The following is a 20,297-nucleotide window of genomic DNA, read 5'->3' on the forward strand; positions in this document are numbered from 1 at the left end:
ACAAAAAAAAAACTGACAAATTGAGAACCTCCTCCTTTTTTGAAATCGGTTAAAAAACAGTAGGTGGAAATTTTTATTCTTGACTAGATGATGCCCGCGACTTCGTCCGCGTGGATTTAAGTTTTTTTTAAATCCCGTGGGAACCCTTTGATTTTCCGGGATAAAAAGTAGCCTATGTGCTAATCCTGGATATTATCTATCTCCATTCCAAATTTCAGCCAAATCCGTCCAGTAGTTTTTGCGTGAAGGAGTAACAAACATACACACACACACAAACACATACAAACTTTCGGCTTTATAATATTAGTGTGATGAGTAATAAACCTTTCTTTCATCATCATCATCATCAACTCATAAACGCCCATAGCTTGACATAGGTTTCTAAGGTGACATCCACACGCCAGTCTTGCGCCACTTGAATGCAGTGGGAGCCTTACAACAATACCTACTTAACACCTTGGGACCCCAACGTCTATCGTTTTGAGGGTTCCGTAGCCAAATGGCAAAAAATGGAACCCTTATAGATTCGTCATGACTGTCTGCCTGTCTCCCGTATGTGCATAGCCACTTTTTTCCGAAACTATAAGAATACTGTTGAAACTTGGTCAGTAGATGTATTCTGTGAACCGTATTAAGATTTTCACACAAAAATAGAAAAAAAAAACAATAAATTTTGGGGGTTCCCCATACTTAGAACTGAAACTCAAAAAAATTTTTTTCATCATACCCATATGTGTGGGGTATCTATGGATAGGTCTTCAAAAATGATATTGAGGTTTCTAGCATCATTTTTTTCTAAATTGAATAGTTTGCGCGAGAGACAGTAAAATGTGCCCCCCCCCCCCTCCCCTTTAACTTCTGAAATGAGAGAATGATAAAACTAAAAAATATGTATATGATGTACATTACCATGCAAACTTCCACGGAAAATTGGTTTGCCATAAAAAATTAAAATGTGTTTAAATTTTCAAAGTAAGATAACTATGTAGGTATACCAAGTGGGGTATCATATGAAATTTTTATTTATTTATTTTTATGTATACCTAATGGTTTTTGATTTATCGTGCAAAATGTTGGAAAAAATACCCGAGTACGGAACCCTCAGTGCGCGAGTCTGACTCGTACTTGACCAGTTTTTTCTGACTATTGTCATCTTTAGCTGCGCAATCCGTTTAGCGTAGTATGTCAGTTGCTCTGTTTCTCCTGCGGATCTTCTCATTTGTTCACGTAGAGAAACTCCTAGCTTAGCTCTCTCTATCGCCCGCTGTGTGACTCTGATTCAGTTATTCTTCTGGAATCAGTGAGTAAGCTATATTTACCAAGCTCCTTTTCTGTCTGTCATCTATCAGATGTCTAGTCAGTAGCGTGCGACATCACGGATCTAGATACTTATCTATTGATGTAGAGTTGACCAAAACCTATAACTAGGTACCTACCTCAAAGCTTGTCTGTCTGTCACCCCCAAGGTCATCCCAATATAATAACCGAGTTATTATCAATAAGTATAATTTGCTCGAGTACTTCCTAACTAGGAAACCCAGAAGGTCATCTGATCCCAATTTCACCCAGTCTTGTCTGTTCTTCTCCTAGTATTTTTGTAAAACACGAAGCCAGGAGCGAAATACTGAAAGAAGGGAGGCCGATCGGAGTGAAGGGATGAGGTGGCAAGCGAAATGAGCCGGCTACATTAGTAACGGAACGAAAGCCGATAAGGGGAGCTGAATGAAGGGACGACGGAGCGCGTCTGTTACCAATCGGTTAGAAGCAAATAACTTCTGGTAGAATATCACTATTTTTTAACTCATCCGTAGTGGCAGAATATATATTTCTTAAACGATCACTAGCATAGGCAAGTTTGAGTAAGCCTCACTGGGCTAATAAAATTTGTCAGTAGGTAGATGGGTACTTACCTAGTACGCGACAGGTCGAGATAGCAATCGGGGTATGAGGCGGGGGGACGCCCCGCACACCCACACGTCACCGCGCTATCGGGCTATGCGAGTTGATTGCCATCTCAACCTGTCGCGTGCTATAGGACTAAAACCTACAAAGTTCTATGGCAAAGCGTGTTGGAGGCGGTTTATCTACGCATAGTTTTACGAGAACTTTTTCTTAGTTGCGACATGCAATAACCGCTAAAAGAGATTGTGTGGTTTTTGGACAGCCATTGGTTTCGATCGTTATCGATCTAACGATCGATAGATATCGATCCTAGGATCTATATCGATATCTATCTAGATATATCTGTAGTGTATTTCAACTTAGGCACAGTTCACGACAGTTAGGAACTTGTAGCAAAATGTCGAGGCGTCGACGTCACTGGCAGGCGTCAAATGGTGGTCACATGTAGGTAAGTACTTTTGATGCAGATAGCCCTATAGCCCTATTTTTTAACCTCAGACCCAAAAAGAGGGGTTTTATAAGTTTGACGTGTGTATCTGTGTATCTGTGTGTCTGTGTGTCTGGTATCTGTGTATCTGTGTATCTGTCTGTGGCATCGTAGCGCCTAAACGAATGAACCGATTTTAATTTAGTTTTTTTTGTTTGAAAGGTGGCTTGATCGAGAGTGTTCTTAGCTATAATCTAAAAAAATTGGTTCAGCCGTTTAAGAGTTATCAGCTCTTTTCTAGTTTTCTTGTAGAGAAGAAGGTTAGATAACCGTTAGGTTCATAATATTATGTCAATAGACAAATGTCAAGCTGTCAAGATGGACGTTGCCTAAATACATAATTATTTATTTGAAAATGATGTTTTGGAAAACTCAAATACTTTGGATCGTCGGGGGTGTTATAAATTTTTAATTTACACTTGTCTATGATCTCATGTCACCATAGCTTAGTATTTTGACGTATCATCGATTCAAATACAAATACAGAAATTCGACGACCTCCCTGGCGCAGGCAGTGGTAAGCGCTGTGGTCTTATTAGTGGGAGGTCCCGGGTTTGATTCCCGGCAGGGGTTTGAAAATTCATAATTTCTGAATTTTTGGATTCAATCACACTAATATTATAAAGGTAAAAGTTTGTAAGTGTGTGTGTGTGTGTGTGTATGTTTGTTACTCCTTCACGCAAAAACTACTGGACAGATTTGGCTGAAATTTGGAATGAAGATAGATAATATCCAGGATTAGCACATAGGCTACTTTTTATCCCGGAAAATCAAAGAGTTCCCACGGGATTTCAAAAAACTTAAATCCACGCGGACGAAGTCGCGGGCATCATCTAGTGAAGTTATAATTATGACAGTGCTCCAATATATTTTTGAAAATATGTTATAGGTCCATAAAAATATTAATAAATTTATTTAAAAAAGTCTTAATGTAATTACTTAGCTAAGTAAGTACCTACTTACTAGAAATAAAAATAAACTTGTAATGCCCGCCTATAAGCTAAGTAAAGTTAGCAAGTCATTTATTGGTAACTGTGTATGTACTTACGTTTCTAAGTATAATAAGCTTCCAGAAGACATATCTAGGTACCTATGGGAGATGTCTCTCATAGTTCAGTTTTTAAAAAACGTAAACTGATTGATAAAACCTTACTAGGTATTACAATACGAAAGCTTGGGAATAAGTTGCCAAACAGCTTTGATAGGTCTAATAAGTGCCTATAAAACTATTAATTAAATATTATTAAATAAATAAAAAGGTGTACACTGTACCTTACTACTTTGAATTAAGATTTAGACTTTGACTTTGAATAAAGATTTTGAGTTTGACTTTTGACTTTGTTTTCACGCCAAGACGAATGTATCTATCTAAGTACATATCTACTTAGATGGAAAATGTAGATAAGTTGCCAAAATAGGTATACCTGAATACCTCTGACTTATTTAAGTACTTAGGAATGGTTACTTAGATAGTTTCATTTGGTAACTAAGTAAGTAGGTACTTAGGTAGCCTTGTTAGTTACAGATGTTTAGATGCCTGTCAGTAACATACTTATCAATTGTCAAGTGATTGTATCTACTTAAGTAGGTACTTAATTGAAACTGATCCACTTTTTAAGTTTCTCCCTCTTTTAGCAATGAAAATGGGAGGAAAACTGTACCAGATCCGTGTTAGTACTTTGAAGTATTGGTTGTGGACTTACATCTTGTTGGTTAAAGAAGTCGTCTTGGGTTTCGTCATTGGGGCAGCCCATGTCCTGCAGCAAGGGGCTGACGTGGCGCTCCCAGTCATCCATCATTGGATAACTCATGAGGACCAGGCCACTCAGTAGTGTTCACTGACAACCATCATAACAACCAGTAAAGTCACTCAAACCAACTACAGTGACCGAAACTAAAACTTTACGGGCTCAAAGTAACCCAAAACAGAGCGCGAAGTTTTCGCGCCAACGAAACTCGAACTTTAGGAAAATTGGCGCGCTTTCCGAGGTATGCTTGCGCCCTCGCACGCGCGGTGTTCGCGGGACGTGTGAGAGGGTGAAAAAACGTCGCGGTTCGGCTCGTCCACGCATCGGATGCAGGGAAAAGTGAGTTCGGTGCGGCGCGGGTCCCCGGCCGCCCGTGGACGCGACCGGAACAGGAGTGCGTGCCGGCCGCCCGCACGCCCTCCGCGGCGCGCCGCCTCGCCGCCGTCCCGCTCGCGCCGGCGCGCGCGCCCTCGCTCCGTCCCGCTCCCGGCGCCTCACGCCTCCCATGGGCGGCCGTGCAACATGGCCGTAGCGCCTAGACCAGCTCCGACCATGAGCGGCCTACTCTCTACTCTCTACGGCCTCCGCTCGACTCGTCGCTGAGCGTCTAAACTTCGCTACGTGGAAAATCATAAGTTTTCAGGACACTCTATTAAACTTTTTGCAGCTTTACATTTAGAATACAAAAGTACAAGCACCCAAATAACAGATTTCTTACGGGCACACAAGCCTTTTAAAACTAGAGACAAGTGTAAATTAAAAATTTATTACACTCCCTACAAGCGAAGGTAACTAGAAAAGAACTGATAACTTTCGAACGGTAGAACCGATTTTCATAGATTATAGCTAAGAACACTCTGGATCAATCCACCTTTCAAACAAAAACAACTAAATTAAAATCGGTTCATTAGTTTAGGAGCTACGATGTCAAACATCCAAAAATGACATCAAAAACAAAAACTACTTAAGTAGGTAGGTAAGTATGTGCATTTTATGCAATTAATTAATATCATAATGCCCATAATATAGGAAGTCTATGGCCCATAATCTCAAAGGTGTGTGAAGTTTGCAAATCCGCATTGAACCAGCGTAGCGGACTGTGGCCTAAACCCAAGCCTAAATGCTCATTCATAAGAAAAGACCTGTGTTGTACTTACCGAATGATCAGGTTGTAGATAATAATTAATATGGCAGATTTGTGACTCATTTAGTCTACGAGCAAGAGACCTATGACACGCGGACAGACAACCAGACAGACGGCCAGACAGACAGACGGGCAGACAGAAGACGAACAGACAGACAGCAGAGTGACATTAATAGGATTCCGTTTTTACTTTTTCGATACGGAACCCTAAAAACCCCTTAGGGGGATTTTCCGAAAACCGTTTCTTAGCTGACACCTAAGTATATACTTAGGTAGGTACGTCCCAGAAGGAACCTACCTTCCAAATTTCAAGTTTGTAGACTTTATAATTTAGTTCATGGGATTTCGCGATTACTCAGAGAGTGAGTGAGTGAGTGGTATATCGCTTTTTACGTAATAGCTTCGCTTTTTACGTAATAGCTTCGCTTTTTACGTAATAGCTTCGCTTTTTACGTAATAGCTTCGCTTTTTGAGCTGTATTTTTTTATATTAGTTTACTAGGTCTTGATCTTTCAAAAATCAAGTCAACTAGAGCTAGAGACTTGTGACATGCGGACAGACAGACAGACGGACAGACAACAAAGTGATCCAATGGCTCCGTTTTCTATTTTTGGAGGTACGGAACCCTAAAAAAATGTGGATATGTAGGTATTTATTGTGTGTAAAAGCAAAATTTCAACTAATAGGTAGTCATCGTTACGGCCCGAGGCACCCCACGGGCCTGGCTCTACCCTCAGAGTGGTTTGTGGCAGTGCACTCTATGTATCGCAAAGTGAAACAATTTCTAGCCATAGTGCATTATAATATAATATGTCACTAACCAACTTCAAAAAAAGGTTATACATTCGATCCGTATGTATGTAGGTAGGCAGGTATACTTGCGATTATCTCAAAGACTATCGAACCGATTATGATATTTTTGCCCATATCGTAATTATTATTACCTATGCACGAAACCAAAAAGAGCAAGGCCCGACTCGCACTTGGCTGATTTTTAAAAATTTCCGTTTTTCTGAGAGTACCTACATTCTATTTTTCCGGATTAAAATGTAGCCCATGGCCGTGCCCGGGATTTACCCTAACTTTGTACCAAACATCAAAATCGGTTGAACAGTTCAGTCGTGAAAAGGTTTCAGACAGACAAACATACAGACACACTTTCGCATTAGTAGGTAGGTAAGTATTTAAGGTACCTGGGTCGAATATGGCCAGACGGAAAATATGGCCACATACTATTAGTTTTCTAAAACGCAACATTTTTTAAAACTAAACGCGGTGGTATATGGTTGCGAGTTGCAACCTTATCCGAACGGCGCAACCACCATCCCTCCCGCACAAACGCCTGTCGCTCAGGTTTCGTCGAAGTGGGAGACCATATCACCGTTATTAAAAATCTCTGTAAGTTTTGTCCTGCATTACTGTTAGTTTTCGATTTCATGAGTTTCTATTTATGTTTTACTGTATGGCAATTGTATTTTGTTATTTCTGTGTGTATTTCTCAAAATACTTTTGAGTTTATGATCTATGTGAATGAAAAGAAAAAAATGACGTGACTTTGAAAATGAAGTGACGTGAGAATATGGCCAAGAGTTGGCCATATTTACTGTATGAATTATTGATACCTAAAGAATAAATAAAAAATATTTTAGTTTATTTATTACCTAACTAAACCTTTTTACTTTTTTGTTTTAGGTCGTGCCGCGATACAAATGTAAGGGAATTTGGAGTAAATGGAACGCTGAAAATATGAAATTGGCTTTATCTGATGTAAAAAAGAAAAAAAATATTGGAAAGTCAATAAAACTGTAGCCAAAAGGGCCATCAAATGTTTCACAAAAAGAAAACAAGATCTTTTTGATATTGTATTGTTGTATTGTTTTATGGGCATATTAACCGACCCTGTCGGAAATATGGCCATTTTCCGATTTTTTAATAAAAGTAAAGAATATCTGTAAATATTAAATGTTTTAGATATTTTTTCCAATATTAAGAAAGTTTGATAGATAGATAATCTTTGAGAAAAATACCCTGGCTTGCCGTCTAGTCTGAAAAAAAACATGACAAAATAGACACGAAACCTTAAGGTGGCCATATTCGACCCAGGTACCTTAGTAAGGAAAGTATGGATTGAGACTTCCCTTCCTTCTCAGAGTGCATTTAATTCTGTTCGTATACCTGCTACTAAATTATTCGCAGGATCGGAGTTTTACTAATTCCTGCTTAAGTAATGCTCCAATTTCCCGGACACACCATGTCATACCTATCGTCTGAAACTTTCGGTCTAGTTGCGGGCTCGCTCGCTAACAAGAATTAGACATTTAACTTTTAATTGGTACCTTGTACCATCTTCAGCAACGCAAGTTTGTGAGTGTTTAACAATGTCTTGCACTTTGTTGTCTGAACTTATAGGTAGCTTACGTACAGGTACCTACCCGAAACACTTAGTTTTTTGCATTTCGAAACATTTTGACTGAAAGGCTCGAGAGTCTTTAATTTATTACTAAATGCGCGCGACTTCACCCGCGTGGATTTAAATTTTTAAAAAATTCCGTGGGAACTCCGGGATAAAAAGTTGTCTATATCAGTTTCCGGGATGTAAGCTAACTACCAAATTTCATATAAATCGGTTAAACGGATGGCCCTTTAAGAATCCCGTGAGAACTCTTTGATCTTCCAGGATAATTAACTAAATACCTAACCTTTCATCAAAATCGGTTGGGCTGTTGGGCCTTGAAAAAGTAGCAGACCGACAGACAGACAGACACACTTTCGCATTTATAACATTAGTATGGATTTACTTAGATGCAAATGAGCCCCTGTCTGTAATCTCACCTGGTGGTAAGTGCCGATGCAGTCTAAGATGGAAGCGAGTTAACCTGGTAGGAGTATGGCAGTTTTCATCCAACTCATACTCCTTTGGTTTCTAATCGCTTGCCGGCTTTGATTAATGGGAAAAGGTCGCGACCTTCAGCAATAAGTCGCAAAAAGAGATAATTCAATGCTATACCGACTATCTTTTGAAACAAAGTGTGGACATGCGCTGAACAAGAATCAGGCATTAAACTTTTAATTGGTGGGTAGGTTCATAGTTCATACGGAGAGGTAGACGAGGTCTACGAAACTAAACTTCTTAAGTGTTTAACAATGTCGTGCACTTTGCTGTTACCTCGTTGTGTAATGAAGTTGCTTAGGTAATGCGACAGGTCGAGATGGCTATCGGAGTGGGGACGCCCCGTACACCCACACAGCGCCTCATTCCCCGATTGCAGTCTCAACCTGTCGCGTACCTACTTCATCATGATCAACCCATTTCCGCCCCACTACTGAGTACGGGTCTCTTCTCAGAATGAGAAGGTTTTAGGCCATAGCCTGCCACGCTGGCCCAATGCGGATTGGCAGACTTCACACACCTTTGAGAACATGGAGAACTCTCAGGCATGCAGGTTTCCTCACGATGTTTTCCTTCACCGTTAAAGCAAGTGATATTTAATTGTTTAAAACGCACATAACTGAAAAGTTAGTGGTGCGTGCCAGGGATCGAACCCCCGACCTCCGATTGGGAGGCGGACGTTGTAACCACTAGGCTATCACAGCTTTTGTACCTACTTACTAGATATTAATTATGGCATAGGTGCAATTGTTAAAAGGAATCTTTTACCCACGTGCATCCGTCAACAGGGGAGGCGCGTGGCGGAATTAGCTCGGAAATTCCCTCATTTAGGGAAAATTCCTATCGAAGCCCCTGCGGAGGATGTGCGGCAACATCTTTATAAATTCGACGATCTCACCGAGGCAATGATAAACGGTGTGGTCTTTTAAGCTGGGGTTCCCGGGATCGATTCCCGGCATGCAATTAAGGAAATTATCTAGATCTAAATACTTAAATACATTACTTACATAAAAGGAAAATGCGACTTACTCATCTTACTGACTAACTGATCTACCAACGCACAGCTTAAACTACTGGACGGATCGAATTGCAGGGCATACAGATAAAATAAAGTTAAAAAAAAAATAAAAAAAATTCTATTGAACTATTTCAAGTAGATATTATACCTACTTTGAATCGTCAAATATCTCATAATTTAATGATGCTATCAAAATAATGACGTAGACATAGACATCTACAAAGAGAGGATATTTGAAAATTCAACCTCTAAGGAGGTAAAATGGGGGTTTGTTTGTCGTGTCCATGCGGACGAAGTCGCGAGCATAGTATGTATAGTATTTATAAAAATATATCGACTATTCTCACAAATTAGTCGATACTTTAATTAATTTCTTAAACTGGATCTTTTCAAGTAAAGATTTTTATATAAACCTGTGAGGATGATACTGCCACTGTCGGAATCAGAATGCCATAAGCCTACGTTGTCGTATTAGTTTACAAATTGCGAAAAACCAAATTAAATTTGAATTTCGCGGGCAGGCCGGTCGCTTCGCCCTTAAGTGCAATTAAACATCCGGTGAAGGAAAACATTGTGAGGAAACCTGTATGCCTGACAGTTCTCCATAATGTACTCAAAGGTGCGTGAAGTCTGAAAATCCGCAGATGCCCAGCGTGGTGGACAGTGGACTTAATAGCCAAACTCTTCTCATTCTGACAGGAGGTACTCAGTAGTGCGCCGGCGATGGATTTTAAGTACCTAATTATTGACACTTTACATTCGATTACAGTACCAAATAGCTAAGCAAAGTAAGTAAGGTAATTTCGTGTTCAGAACCATGAACACGAATTATTGTCGTGATGATCACTCCCATATACACACACAGGTGTCTATTCAAACTGGTGTACGTCCCAACACGACTATGCTGCCTTATTAATATTCAAAGTGTACGAAATTCAAAGTGTGTACAATCAAGGGTTGGGTTTGGACACTTTTTGGCAATAACTAAGAATTGGGTACCAGCACCTATATATTTTTAAGGATTTTTTTCTCTACCAAACCCACCCAGCACCCACCAGTCTCAGAGCAAATTATTACTTATGGCGAAATAGTTTTTTATAAACCTATACTTAATATACACGCGGATGAGGTTGTGGGTATTATCTAGTTTTAAATATTAGCAAAAGCTAAAGGTGCTAAGAGTTCCTTATAAACGTAATTCATACAAATCAGTTTTAGGTAAGTATATTTTAAAAACTTTCACTCTGCCGCCTTTTGCCGCCCGTTCGCTTCAAGTCTTGTGACCCGCGTTTTGTTCCTGCATCTAACTGTCAACATTTTTTTTCATAATCAACACAATATTAGATTTATAAAAGTAAGATTTAAATTTACAAACAATTTAGTGAAGTAGTAAAATGTATGTAAATTACATTATTAATGCACCTATATGAAAATCTTTCTTTTTAAATTTTAAACAAAAGTTTTTTAAATTTTTAAAGTCTTATTGTATAATTTGGTATGCAGAAACGGAACGCTTTGCTATTGTTGTTTTGACATTTTAGGTTTGACGTTTAGTTATTTTCCGAACTTTGGTTATTTTTCAAAGTTTGTAAGTTTTAATTAAGTTTTCGTGTGTTGTGTGTGAATAAGTGATTTTCGCGATAATGTCTCCTCCCGCAGAGTTGAGCTTTGAGGAAATATTAAAGTTCATGGTGGCCCACAATGGCAAAGTGACAAATCATGAGTTAGTGAAACATTTCAAAGTGTTTTTGATGAATCCTGATATGCGAGGTTAGTACAGACTTCTGCTAAACTGTAGAATTAAATCTTGGGGTGCGTTATCACACATTAATCATGTAGACTGCATAATTTCATACAAATTATGCAGTTTACCACCTGCAACAATTACTAGTAGTAATATTATTTGTTCTACTGAAATAAATTGTAAATGTTTGTTAAGGGGGTGTACTAGTGGCTGCAATGGTTTATTGAGTGGGTGTATTTACTACTGGTTGTTGAATGAGTCACTGGATAATGTTAGGTTACGGGGCAATACTAGTGGCTTCACTGGTTTATTAACCCCCAACCCAAAAAGAGGGGTTTTATAAGTTTGACGTGTGTATCTGTGTATCTGTGTGTCTGTGTATCTGTCTGTGGAATCATAGCGCCTAAACAAATGAACCGATTTTAATTTACTTTTTTTTGTTTGAAAGGTGGCTTGATCGAGAGTATTCTTAGCTATAATCCAAAAAAAATGGTTCAGCCGTTTAAAAGTTATCAGCTCTTTTCTAGTTTTCTTATAGAAAAGAGGGTTAGATAACCATTAAGTTCATAATATTATGTCAATTGACAAATGTCAAGCTGTTAAAATGGACGTTGCCTAGACATATAATTATTTATTTGAAAATGATGTTTTGGAAAACTCAGATACTTTGGATCGTAGGCGCGGAATAGTCCAAGAAAATCAGTTCAGCCGTTTGAAAGTTATCAGCTCTTTTCTAGTTACTGTAACCTTCACTTGTCGGGGGTGTTATAAATTTTTAATTTACACTTGTTGATGTTTCCTGCTGGTTGTTGAGTGGGTGACTAGTAGTCAAATTATGTTAGGGTGCGTGCTAGTGGCTTCACTGGTTTATTGATTGGATAGGTTTCAAATTATTGATTATTTTAATTAAAATAATTTAATTTAATTTTCGCTTCTCTGCATTCTTGTGTGTACTCTAGATTGTTTTAAGAACCGTGAGCATAGAGGTTATGCTTAGGGTAATGCAGTGAGAATTAAGTACCAACTATGACATCTATGACAGGTGATTTTGTGTGTATTCCTTTTTAACCCTCGACCCAAAAAGAGGGGTGTTATAAGTTTGACGTGTGTATCTGTGTGTCTGTGTATCTGTCTGTGGCACCGTAGCACCTAAACTAATGAACCGATTTTAATTTAATTTTTTTTTGTTTGAAAGGTGGCTTGATCGAAAGTGTTCTTAGCTATAATCCAAGAAAATCGATTCTGCCGTTTGAAAGTTATCAGCTCTTTTCTAGTTACTGTAACCTTCACTTGTCGGGGGTGTTCTAAATTTTAAATTTACACTTGTATTTTGTACGTACTATGATCTTCATCTGTATAGTTTTGCAATTAACATCCAACAAATAGTACAATAATTGAATAAGATAACATTGGGCAGGCAGACAAATTAGGTTCTCATTTCTGGCTGCCGATGAATGCAGGTAACAATTGTTTGTAATGTTGATTATTTCTGTATACTAACTTCAGTTATTCAAACTCTCAAGATTTAGCCCCACAAACAGTAAAATGATGAAATAATATTAAATTAATATTTATACAACCAAGTTAAAAATAAAGTTCAATCTCAATGTGTCCAATTAAATAATAGGTAAATGTATATTAATTACACTAATGTCCAGATATTTTGTTTTCTAAGCATAGAGAAACTTAATTTCACTGAACAACAAGTGTAAATTAAAAATTTATAACACCCCCGACGATCCAAAGTATTTGAGTTTTCCAAAACATCATTTTCAAATAAATAATTATGTATTTAGGCAACGTCCATCTTGACAGCTTGACATTTGTCTATTGACATAATATTATGAACCTATCGGTTATCTAACCTTCTTTTCTACAAGAAAACTAGAAAAGAGCTGATAACTCTTAAACGGCTGAACCAATTTTTTTAGATTATAGCTAAGAACACTCTCGATCAAGCCACCTTTCAAACAAAAAAAACTAAATTAAAATCGGTTCATTCGTTTAGGCGCTACGATGCCACAGACAGATACACAGATACACAGATACACAGATACACAGACACACAGATACACACGTCAAACTTATAACACCCCTCTTTTTTGGTCGGGGGTTAAAAAGTCTTCAATAAGGCACTATAAAAGGATAGTATGGTCCAAGTTCTAGCTTATTCGGTAGTTCAATAGATTTTTATGACCATTCAATAGCAATTCCTACTAAAAATGTTTGATCTCTGTTTTAGAATTTGAATGATAGCCATCTCTTACTTAAACATAGCAATGAGTTGAATTACCTCATAATGCAATATGATTACCAATCTATATCTCAAATTTATATCTCTCAAAATTCTGTGTGCTCTTAATAGAACATTTCTTTGAGAATTGAAACTCTTTACAGATGAGGCGCGCAGCACTTTCAAGAAGCATGTAAATACACTTGCGATTATCAAAAACCAGAATAATGAGAAATGGTTGATTCTAAAAAAGAAATATATGGTTAACAGTGGGAAAGAAAATGATGAACAGACGGCGGAGACTAAAAGTGAAGTTTCTACAGTTTCTGAGAGTAGTGAAGCTAGTACCGAGCCTCCAGTCCAACCTCCTTACAGACCACCTCCTCCTTTGCAGTTGAACCAAGACTTTAACATTCTCAATAATATTATACAAGACTCCAATCCCATAACATCACCAATAACTCCTGTAGAATTAACACAGAGTATAAGCAAAGAAAGTTTAAATACTGAAGATGTACCCCCTAAAGTTCACCCTCGGAGGCGGTCATCAGAAAAAAGTGTCCTAAGCATACCGAGTTACAATTTAAATCCGCGGTCGTCTATACCCAATAGTACGACTGAGTTGAATGAGACTCCGCTTGCAACATCTCGCAGTGAAAGCATGCTTGTGGAAAGTGAACAGAAAATATCTGTTAAGGAACGCAAACAGATGTTCAACCGGATGGCTTCGGAGAGTGACGTGTTGAAATCACAGAAACTCAGCTTCAACTCCTCGGTGAGTACTGCATAATTTAAACTTTACATTTATGTTTATAGGTGTGTAGCGCATACTGAAGGGGTTTGGGGAGGCTGATAGAACTCTCGCGTCTATCATCACTCCACTACCCAGGAACTAGGGTTTCCGATTTCTCGAGGTTTTTTAGTTCTCGGGTGTCGAGACTTCTCGAGCCTGATTTCTCGGGTCTTCTCGGGTTGTCGAGAAAAAATAAAATACGTCTAAATTTTTGTTTAATTAATAAAAAGAGTCTTTAATTTAACTGTGTTTATTTTACATGAAAAAAATCAACATAATTTTTAACAAAACAACAAGTTCTCAATAAAAAATCAGCTCAAAACAAAATTGCTAACTAAAAACAATCATACTTCTTCTCCTTATCATAACTAATCTCATCTCACTAATCTGTAATAAAAAACAAAATCTCTGTTAACAATCAGCTTAAAACAAACATCTTAACTAAAAACAATCATACTTCTTCTTATTATAACTAATCTCACTAATCTTTAATAAAAAACAAAATCTCTGTTAACAATCAGCTTAAAACAAACATCTTAACTAAAAACAATCATAATTTTTCTCATCATAACTAAAGATCACTCACTAATCTCACTATGTGGGTGGTATGGTATCACAATTTTTGGCAGTTTTAATGTAATTAAATAAGAGATTAAGGCAAAAACAAAGGATACCGACAGACACGAGCCGTGCTGTCAAAGGATGCCGCTGCCGCCTCGCATTTACAAAGAAAGCTAAGCGTAAAAATGTTTATTTAAACTTCTCGATGTCTCGACTTTTCTCGAGCTGAATTTCCCGGGTACGAGACCGACCGATTTCCCGGGAATTCCCGGGACGAGAATTCCCGGGAACAAACCCTACCAGGAACCTACTCAGTTATGCATTGCATGTAGGGTTTTTGTAGAATCAGAGCTTGTTAGTAAAGTTATTTGTTGTTTATTGTTACTAATTAATTATTATAAATGTGATACAGTCAAGAGCACTTAAGAGCACAAAGCTCAGCGAGGGGCTTGGCTCTACCAAAGTTCTCATAACTTTTTAACAATGAAAGCATTATGAACTTGTCAGGTCTTGGCAACCAAATTCACATGAAATGTTTTTGGTGGGGGGTTTTTTTTGCAGGTACTATAGATTTTTTTACTTTTTTTTTGGGATCTATTTCTTGTACATAATTTTCAGGGCCCACTCTCTATCGTTACCTCTTTTTTTAAAGCTTTTATTCAACTTGCAATTTATGTAACTGTTTGTTCTGGTGGAATCTTGCAACTTAATTTTGAAGCGGATATTTTCAACCGATTCAATTTGCAATTCCAAGGTCAGAAAAAATACCCGATTACGGAACTCTGTGCGCGATCGTGTCTGGCACGCACTTGGCCGGTTTTTATTTTAAAAAAAACCGGCCAAGTGCGAGTCAGACGCGCGCACCGAGGGTTTCGTACTCGGGTATTTTTTTCGACATTTTGCACGATAAATCAAAAACTATTATGCTTAAAAATAAATAAATCTGTTTTATTTAGAATGTACATGTAAATCCCTTTCATACCATACCCCACTTGGTATAGTTCACTTACTTTGAAAATTAAAACACTTTTTTTCTGTGATGATGTGTGAACCACAAATTCAGTCGCTCAAAGTCAAATCGCTAGTTCATGTCCGGACACACTGTATATATATGTTACGGGCAATTTGATAAATCCGGGCACTATTAATAATGGCCGGTCTGTATTAATAATGCCCGACTCAATTGGGCAATGTGATTAAAACAGCATAATTAATCACTTTTCCCGGCCATTATGAATAATGCCCACCCTATCTTGGGCAAAGTAATAAAATAGGTGAACTGTAGTGTTTTTGTTTATTAAATGAAAGAATCTAACCTTACCTAAGCTTTTTTTTTATACGTGGGAAACATTAACTTCACTATCAATTGCACGTGTAACCGTCTAATTTCAGATGCACGAAATTAGACGTTTAAACGTGCAATTATTGATAATGAAATAAATGTCGTGAAACTACTTTCGTGTCACTAGTTTCGTAATGTGAATTCCTCTTTAGACTAAACGTGTCTAAAGTGGGATCGTTTTGAGCCGCAATAGCAGTTTTTTAGGGAAATAGTTTGGTGCCATCAATCTTCACGAACTCGGAAGTGACGGGAGGATCACTGCTTTTTTATTCATCTTTCGGACCACCAAAAAACGCACCGATTTAAATTTGGTCTATCTATAGTCTGCTACGAAAAATCTTCTAGCCACCCATATAATACTAATGCGACTGTCATTAGTATTTTTAGGGTTCTGTATCTCCGGAGAAAAAAGGAACCCTTATAGGATCATTTCGTTGTCTGTCTTGTCTGTCAAGGGAATCAAACCCCATAAGATACTTCCTGTTGACCTAGAAATATGAAATTTGGCAGGTATCGAGGCCGATGTCTTATAGTACAAGCACTTAAAGAGAAAACTCCGACAACCATGAATTTGTGCCTACATCACAAAAAAATAATTAAAGTGCTATTTTTGTACCATAGTACGGACTACGGAACCCTTCAAGTGCGAGTTGGTTAACGGAAAAGGGGAAATTATTATCGGTCTTGGCGTTTTCACTATTGATTTAAAACGTAGCTTTATAGTTACTCAATTTTTCGACTTTTTAACAAAACAGACAATTAATTGAAACAGTTCGGTAGGATTTCTTTGATACAAAAAAGCGTTTTAAGGTTTTCCTGTTATTTTATTATCCTATTAGTTTAATAGACCTTTTATGTCTCCGAGTGCATTAACTCGGAATGAAAATTAATTAATCTTTTCAGTATACCATAAGGCGTCCTAATTAGCAATAGCTTTAGTAATGAGTACTAACGCTTAGTTAATAATGTTTTAACTGACTTTTGATAGAACAGGGGCTTTCTTGTGGGACTTTCTTATTCTTACTTTGGATTATACTTCTGGCAAAAGCGGTGTCCTTGCTGTACCTAACGTTTCAAAGAATCATCATCATGATCAACCCATTGCCGACCCAATACCACGCACGAGTCTCAATCATTCTCATTCTGAGAGGAGTCTCAGAATGAGAATGATTTAAACCATAGTCCGCCACGCTGGCCAGGTGTGGATTTACACACCTTTGAAAACAGTATAAAGAACTGTCAGGCATGCAGATTTCCTCACGATGTTTTCCTTCACAGCTATGTCGGTCGCTTTTGTTCTTCCGCGGACTTCCTCGTTACAGAGGCGGATTTTATCCCTGAGAATGATACCCCAATCCATAGCGCGCTGAGCGACTTTGAGTTTTGTGAACTAAGTCCTAATGAAGGAATAATACAAGGAGTACTTAAATTAATAAAAATCCGATGAATTCAAAACTAACCGGTCACGTCAACGTTGACGACGGACGTAAAAAACTTTCCAAGCAAAGATGTTTTACAGAAAGTCACTAATCGGCATTTTAATTAGGCAGCTTGTTACTTATATTGTAGGATATTTACTTACTTAATTATTGCTTTGAGTAAGTGGTAATTATAAAAAAAATTGGGGACCACAAAGTTTGGAGGGTCCCGGCACCTGCCGATGTACATTCGGCGTGAGATATATTTACTCTGTTGGGAATCAGGATACGTTCAAGAACTTAAGTGTACACTTTTTACGCGCTTCTCCATACAAACGTATGACGCCTATTTCTTTGTTGTTCTAGATCTATAATAAGCCATATATCGATTTAACTCTCCAATATCTATGCCTTAAATAATTAATATCGTAAAATTGTATTTATTTTAAGAGAATCTCTATTTTAGGGCTAATTTTGAGGCAACTTCGTACGTAAATAAACATATAAAAAACTACACAAGTGTAAATTCAAAATTTATAACACCACCGACAAGTGAAGGTTACAGTAACTAGAAAAGAGCTGATAACTTTCAAACGGCTGAACCGATTTTCTTGGATTATAGCTAAGAACTCTCGATCAAGCCACCTATCAAACAAAAAAAAAACTAAATTCAAATCGGTTCATTAGTTTAGGAGCTACGATGCCACAGACTGATACACAGATACACACGTCAAACTTATAACACCCCTCTTTTTGGGTCGGGGGTTAAAAATTGAAAAATTTACAACTTTATGTCACGCTTTACTTATAATAATTTGAAATATCTTTAGTTTGTGTAAAAAAATGATTTTGATAACAAACGTCGATTAGCAATTATCACTTTACCGTTTTCTCAAAAAAAAATTGAATCTCTTCGTTCACCTGGCATTTCTCGTGGTGAGGTGCAGTTAAAGGGAAATGCACAAATAACGTTGTTGTCGTCATCTGTGCACTATTTTAGGTTCCACCCGCCAACGAGTTATCGCTTCCATGAAGCGGAGTCTTTAGGTCAAATATGCAAGTTCTATACAAGTGTTGCTCTGCTTCCATAGTTTTTGAAGCCGAGTGTACTAATAACTTGGTAACAACGTGATAAGTGTCAAATGACAATGTGTTTGGCGATCGTGATAAACATTGTTAGTTTAAAGTTTAACATTATATTACAATTGTTTCTAATAAAATACTTAAGGTAGGTACTCCGCCTCTGAAAAGTCCAAAAGTCTTTTGTGAGAATGAGTAGTATAGGTATAATCTATGAGTAACGAAATTCCATAATCAATTTTCACAATCGAATCGAATTTTTGACAAAAACACAAAGCTATGTCGGTTACTCTGGGTTTCCTCATTTCTGATTTGATCACGCAGAGAAACTCCGAGCATTTAATATGTAAACTCTCTATCTATGAGTGACTCATTCATGAGACCCATAGTTAGTGACCATATCTCGGATCCATATGTCGTCACTTGCTGTACGCATTGTTCAAAGACTTAAAAGCACTGAGTAATTTTGAACATATTACCTATCTACGCTACCCAGCCGAGTATGATTCGGCGATAACCTCTTTCTCGAGATTTAACAGGACTCTCTCCGTCACTCGTTTCATACAATCGTAATTCCAATTTCATTTGAATATTAAGCAACCAAAGTCCAAAGGTCAAGTTGAGTCAAAGGGGCTCAAAAATTTGTCTGTAAATTTTTAAGACCACGTAACTTTGAAACCGAATATTTTAACAGAAATCTGGAAAACCACAGACATGGATATTAGTTTCTAGAATATGTCTGCAAAATTTCATGGACTCTGGTTGCTTACTATTCAAATGAAATTGGAACTACGATTGTATGAAATGAGTGACGGAGAAAGCCCTCTTAACGAATGAATGAATGAATTATTATTGTAGAAGCCACTATCCTCAGTACATAATGGGATGAACGCAACGCCAACAATCTGTCATTGAACAGAGATAATGTCTTCATGAATAAAAATTAAAATACGAAGTATTTACGGTTAAACAACATCGATTTTCATTTTTGTAATTTTTTTGGTCTGTAATCGTATTATAATTGGATGTGTTAGCTTTTCAAAAAAAACTATTTAAAATTTAAAATAATAAAACAGATATTTGACTCATTCGACGTCACACGATCGCTTCCGAGCAGCCATCTTGAATCGATTTGTATAAATACGGCTGCTTGACGGTTTTTAAGCCAGTCTCGTTCCGACTCGAGACTCAACGACTATTAAATACTTTTGTGTTTAGGTCGCTATTTTGATTGAGTGGTTGCAATAGCAATTGCGCCCCGATCAAATTAATATTGCAGTTAGGTTATTTGAAGATTAAAACTCTTGATAAGCCTCTACGCGTTGCGGCTTATGTCCTCGCGCAAGCTTAATATGAAAGAACATTTAATAACTGATAAAAATAGTTAAATTATAACGCCCATTTTGGATTAAGCTTACAGTTCAGAAAGTGGGATAGAATTAACGGAAAAATCCACTTAAGCATACAAAATATAGTTCACAAATGAATATAGTTCGAAGTTAAGGGACAACCCTGGTCCTAGAATAAAATGTGTTGGGACAACCCTGGTCCACTCATCCCTTTAAGGGACAACCCTGGTCCTAGAATAAAATGTGTTGGGACAACCCTGGTCCACTCATTCAACACCCTTTAAGGGACAACCCTGGTCCTAGAATAAAATGTGTCAGGACAACCCTGGTCCCGTAGTATTACGAACAACCGTGCCCCTATTAGTATTCTGGACAACCTGGCCTAATATTTATTTCGTCGCTCGAGGTCGAACGACCCAATTTGGATGGCCGACTGTTAGCTTTTCAAAAAAAACTATTTAAAATTTAAAATAATAAAACAGATATTTGACTCATTCGACGTCACACGATCGCTTCCGAGCAGCCATCTTGAATCGATTTGTATAAATACGGCTGCTTGACGGTTTTTAAGCCAGTCTCGTTCCGACT

The 20,297-nt window shown here is 37.7% G+C and overlaps 1 protein-coding gene across 4 annotated transcripts in view; it reads left to right on the top strand.

Moving 5' to 3' along the window:
* The first annotated feature begins 10,731 nt into the window (after positions 1 to 10,731).
* LOC123880012 (ankyrin repeat domain-containing protein SOWAHC) overlaps positions 10,732 to 20,297 on the top strand; it is a 102,937-nt gene continuing 93,371 nt past the window's right edge. For all 4 annotated transcript variants that reach the window (XM_045927867.1, XM_045927866.1, XM_045927870.1 and 1 more), the window contains exons 1-2: positions 10,732 to 10,959; positions 13,331 to 13,941. In XM_045927867.1, the coding sequence (XP_045783823.1) occupies positions 10,833 to 10,959; positions 13,331 to 13,941 (738 nt within the window). In that variant the 5' untranslated portion in view covers positions 10,732 to 10,832. The remainder of the gene's footprint in view (positions 10,960 to 13,330; positions 13,942 to 20,297) is intronic.

The sequence above is a fragment of the Maniola jurtina genome, chromosome Z (assembly GCF_905333055.1).
Source record: "Maniola jurtina chromosome Z, ilManJurt1.1, whole genome shotgun sequence".
NCBI lineage: Eukaryota > Metazoa > Arthropoda > Insecta > Lepidoptera > Nymphalidae > Maniola > Maniola jurtina.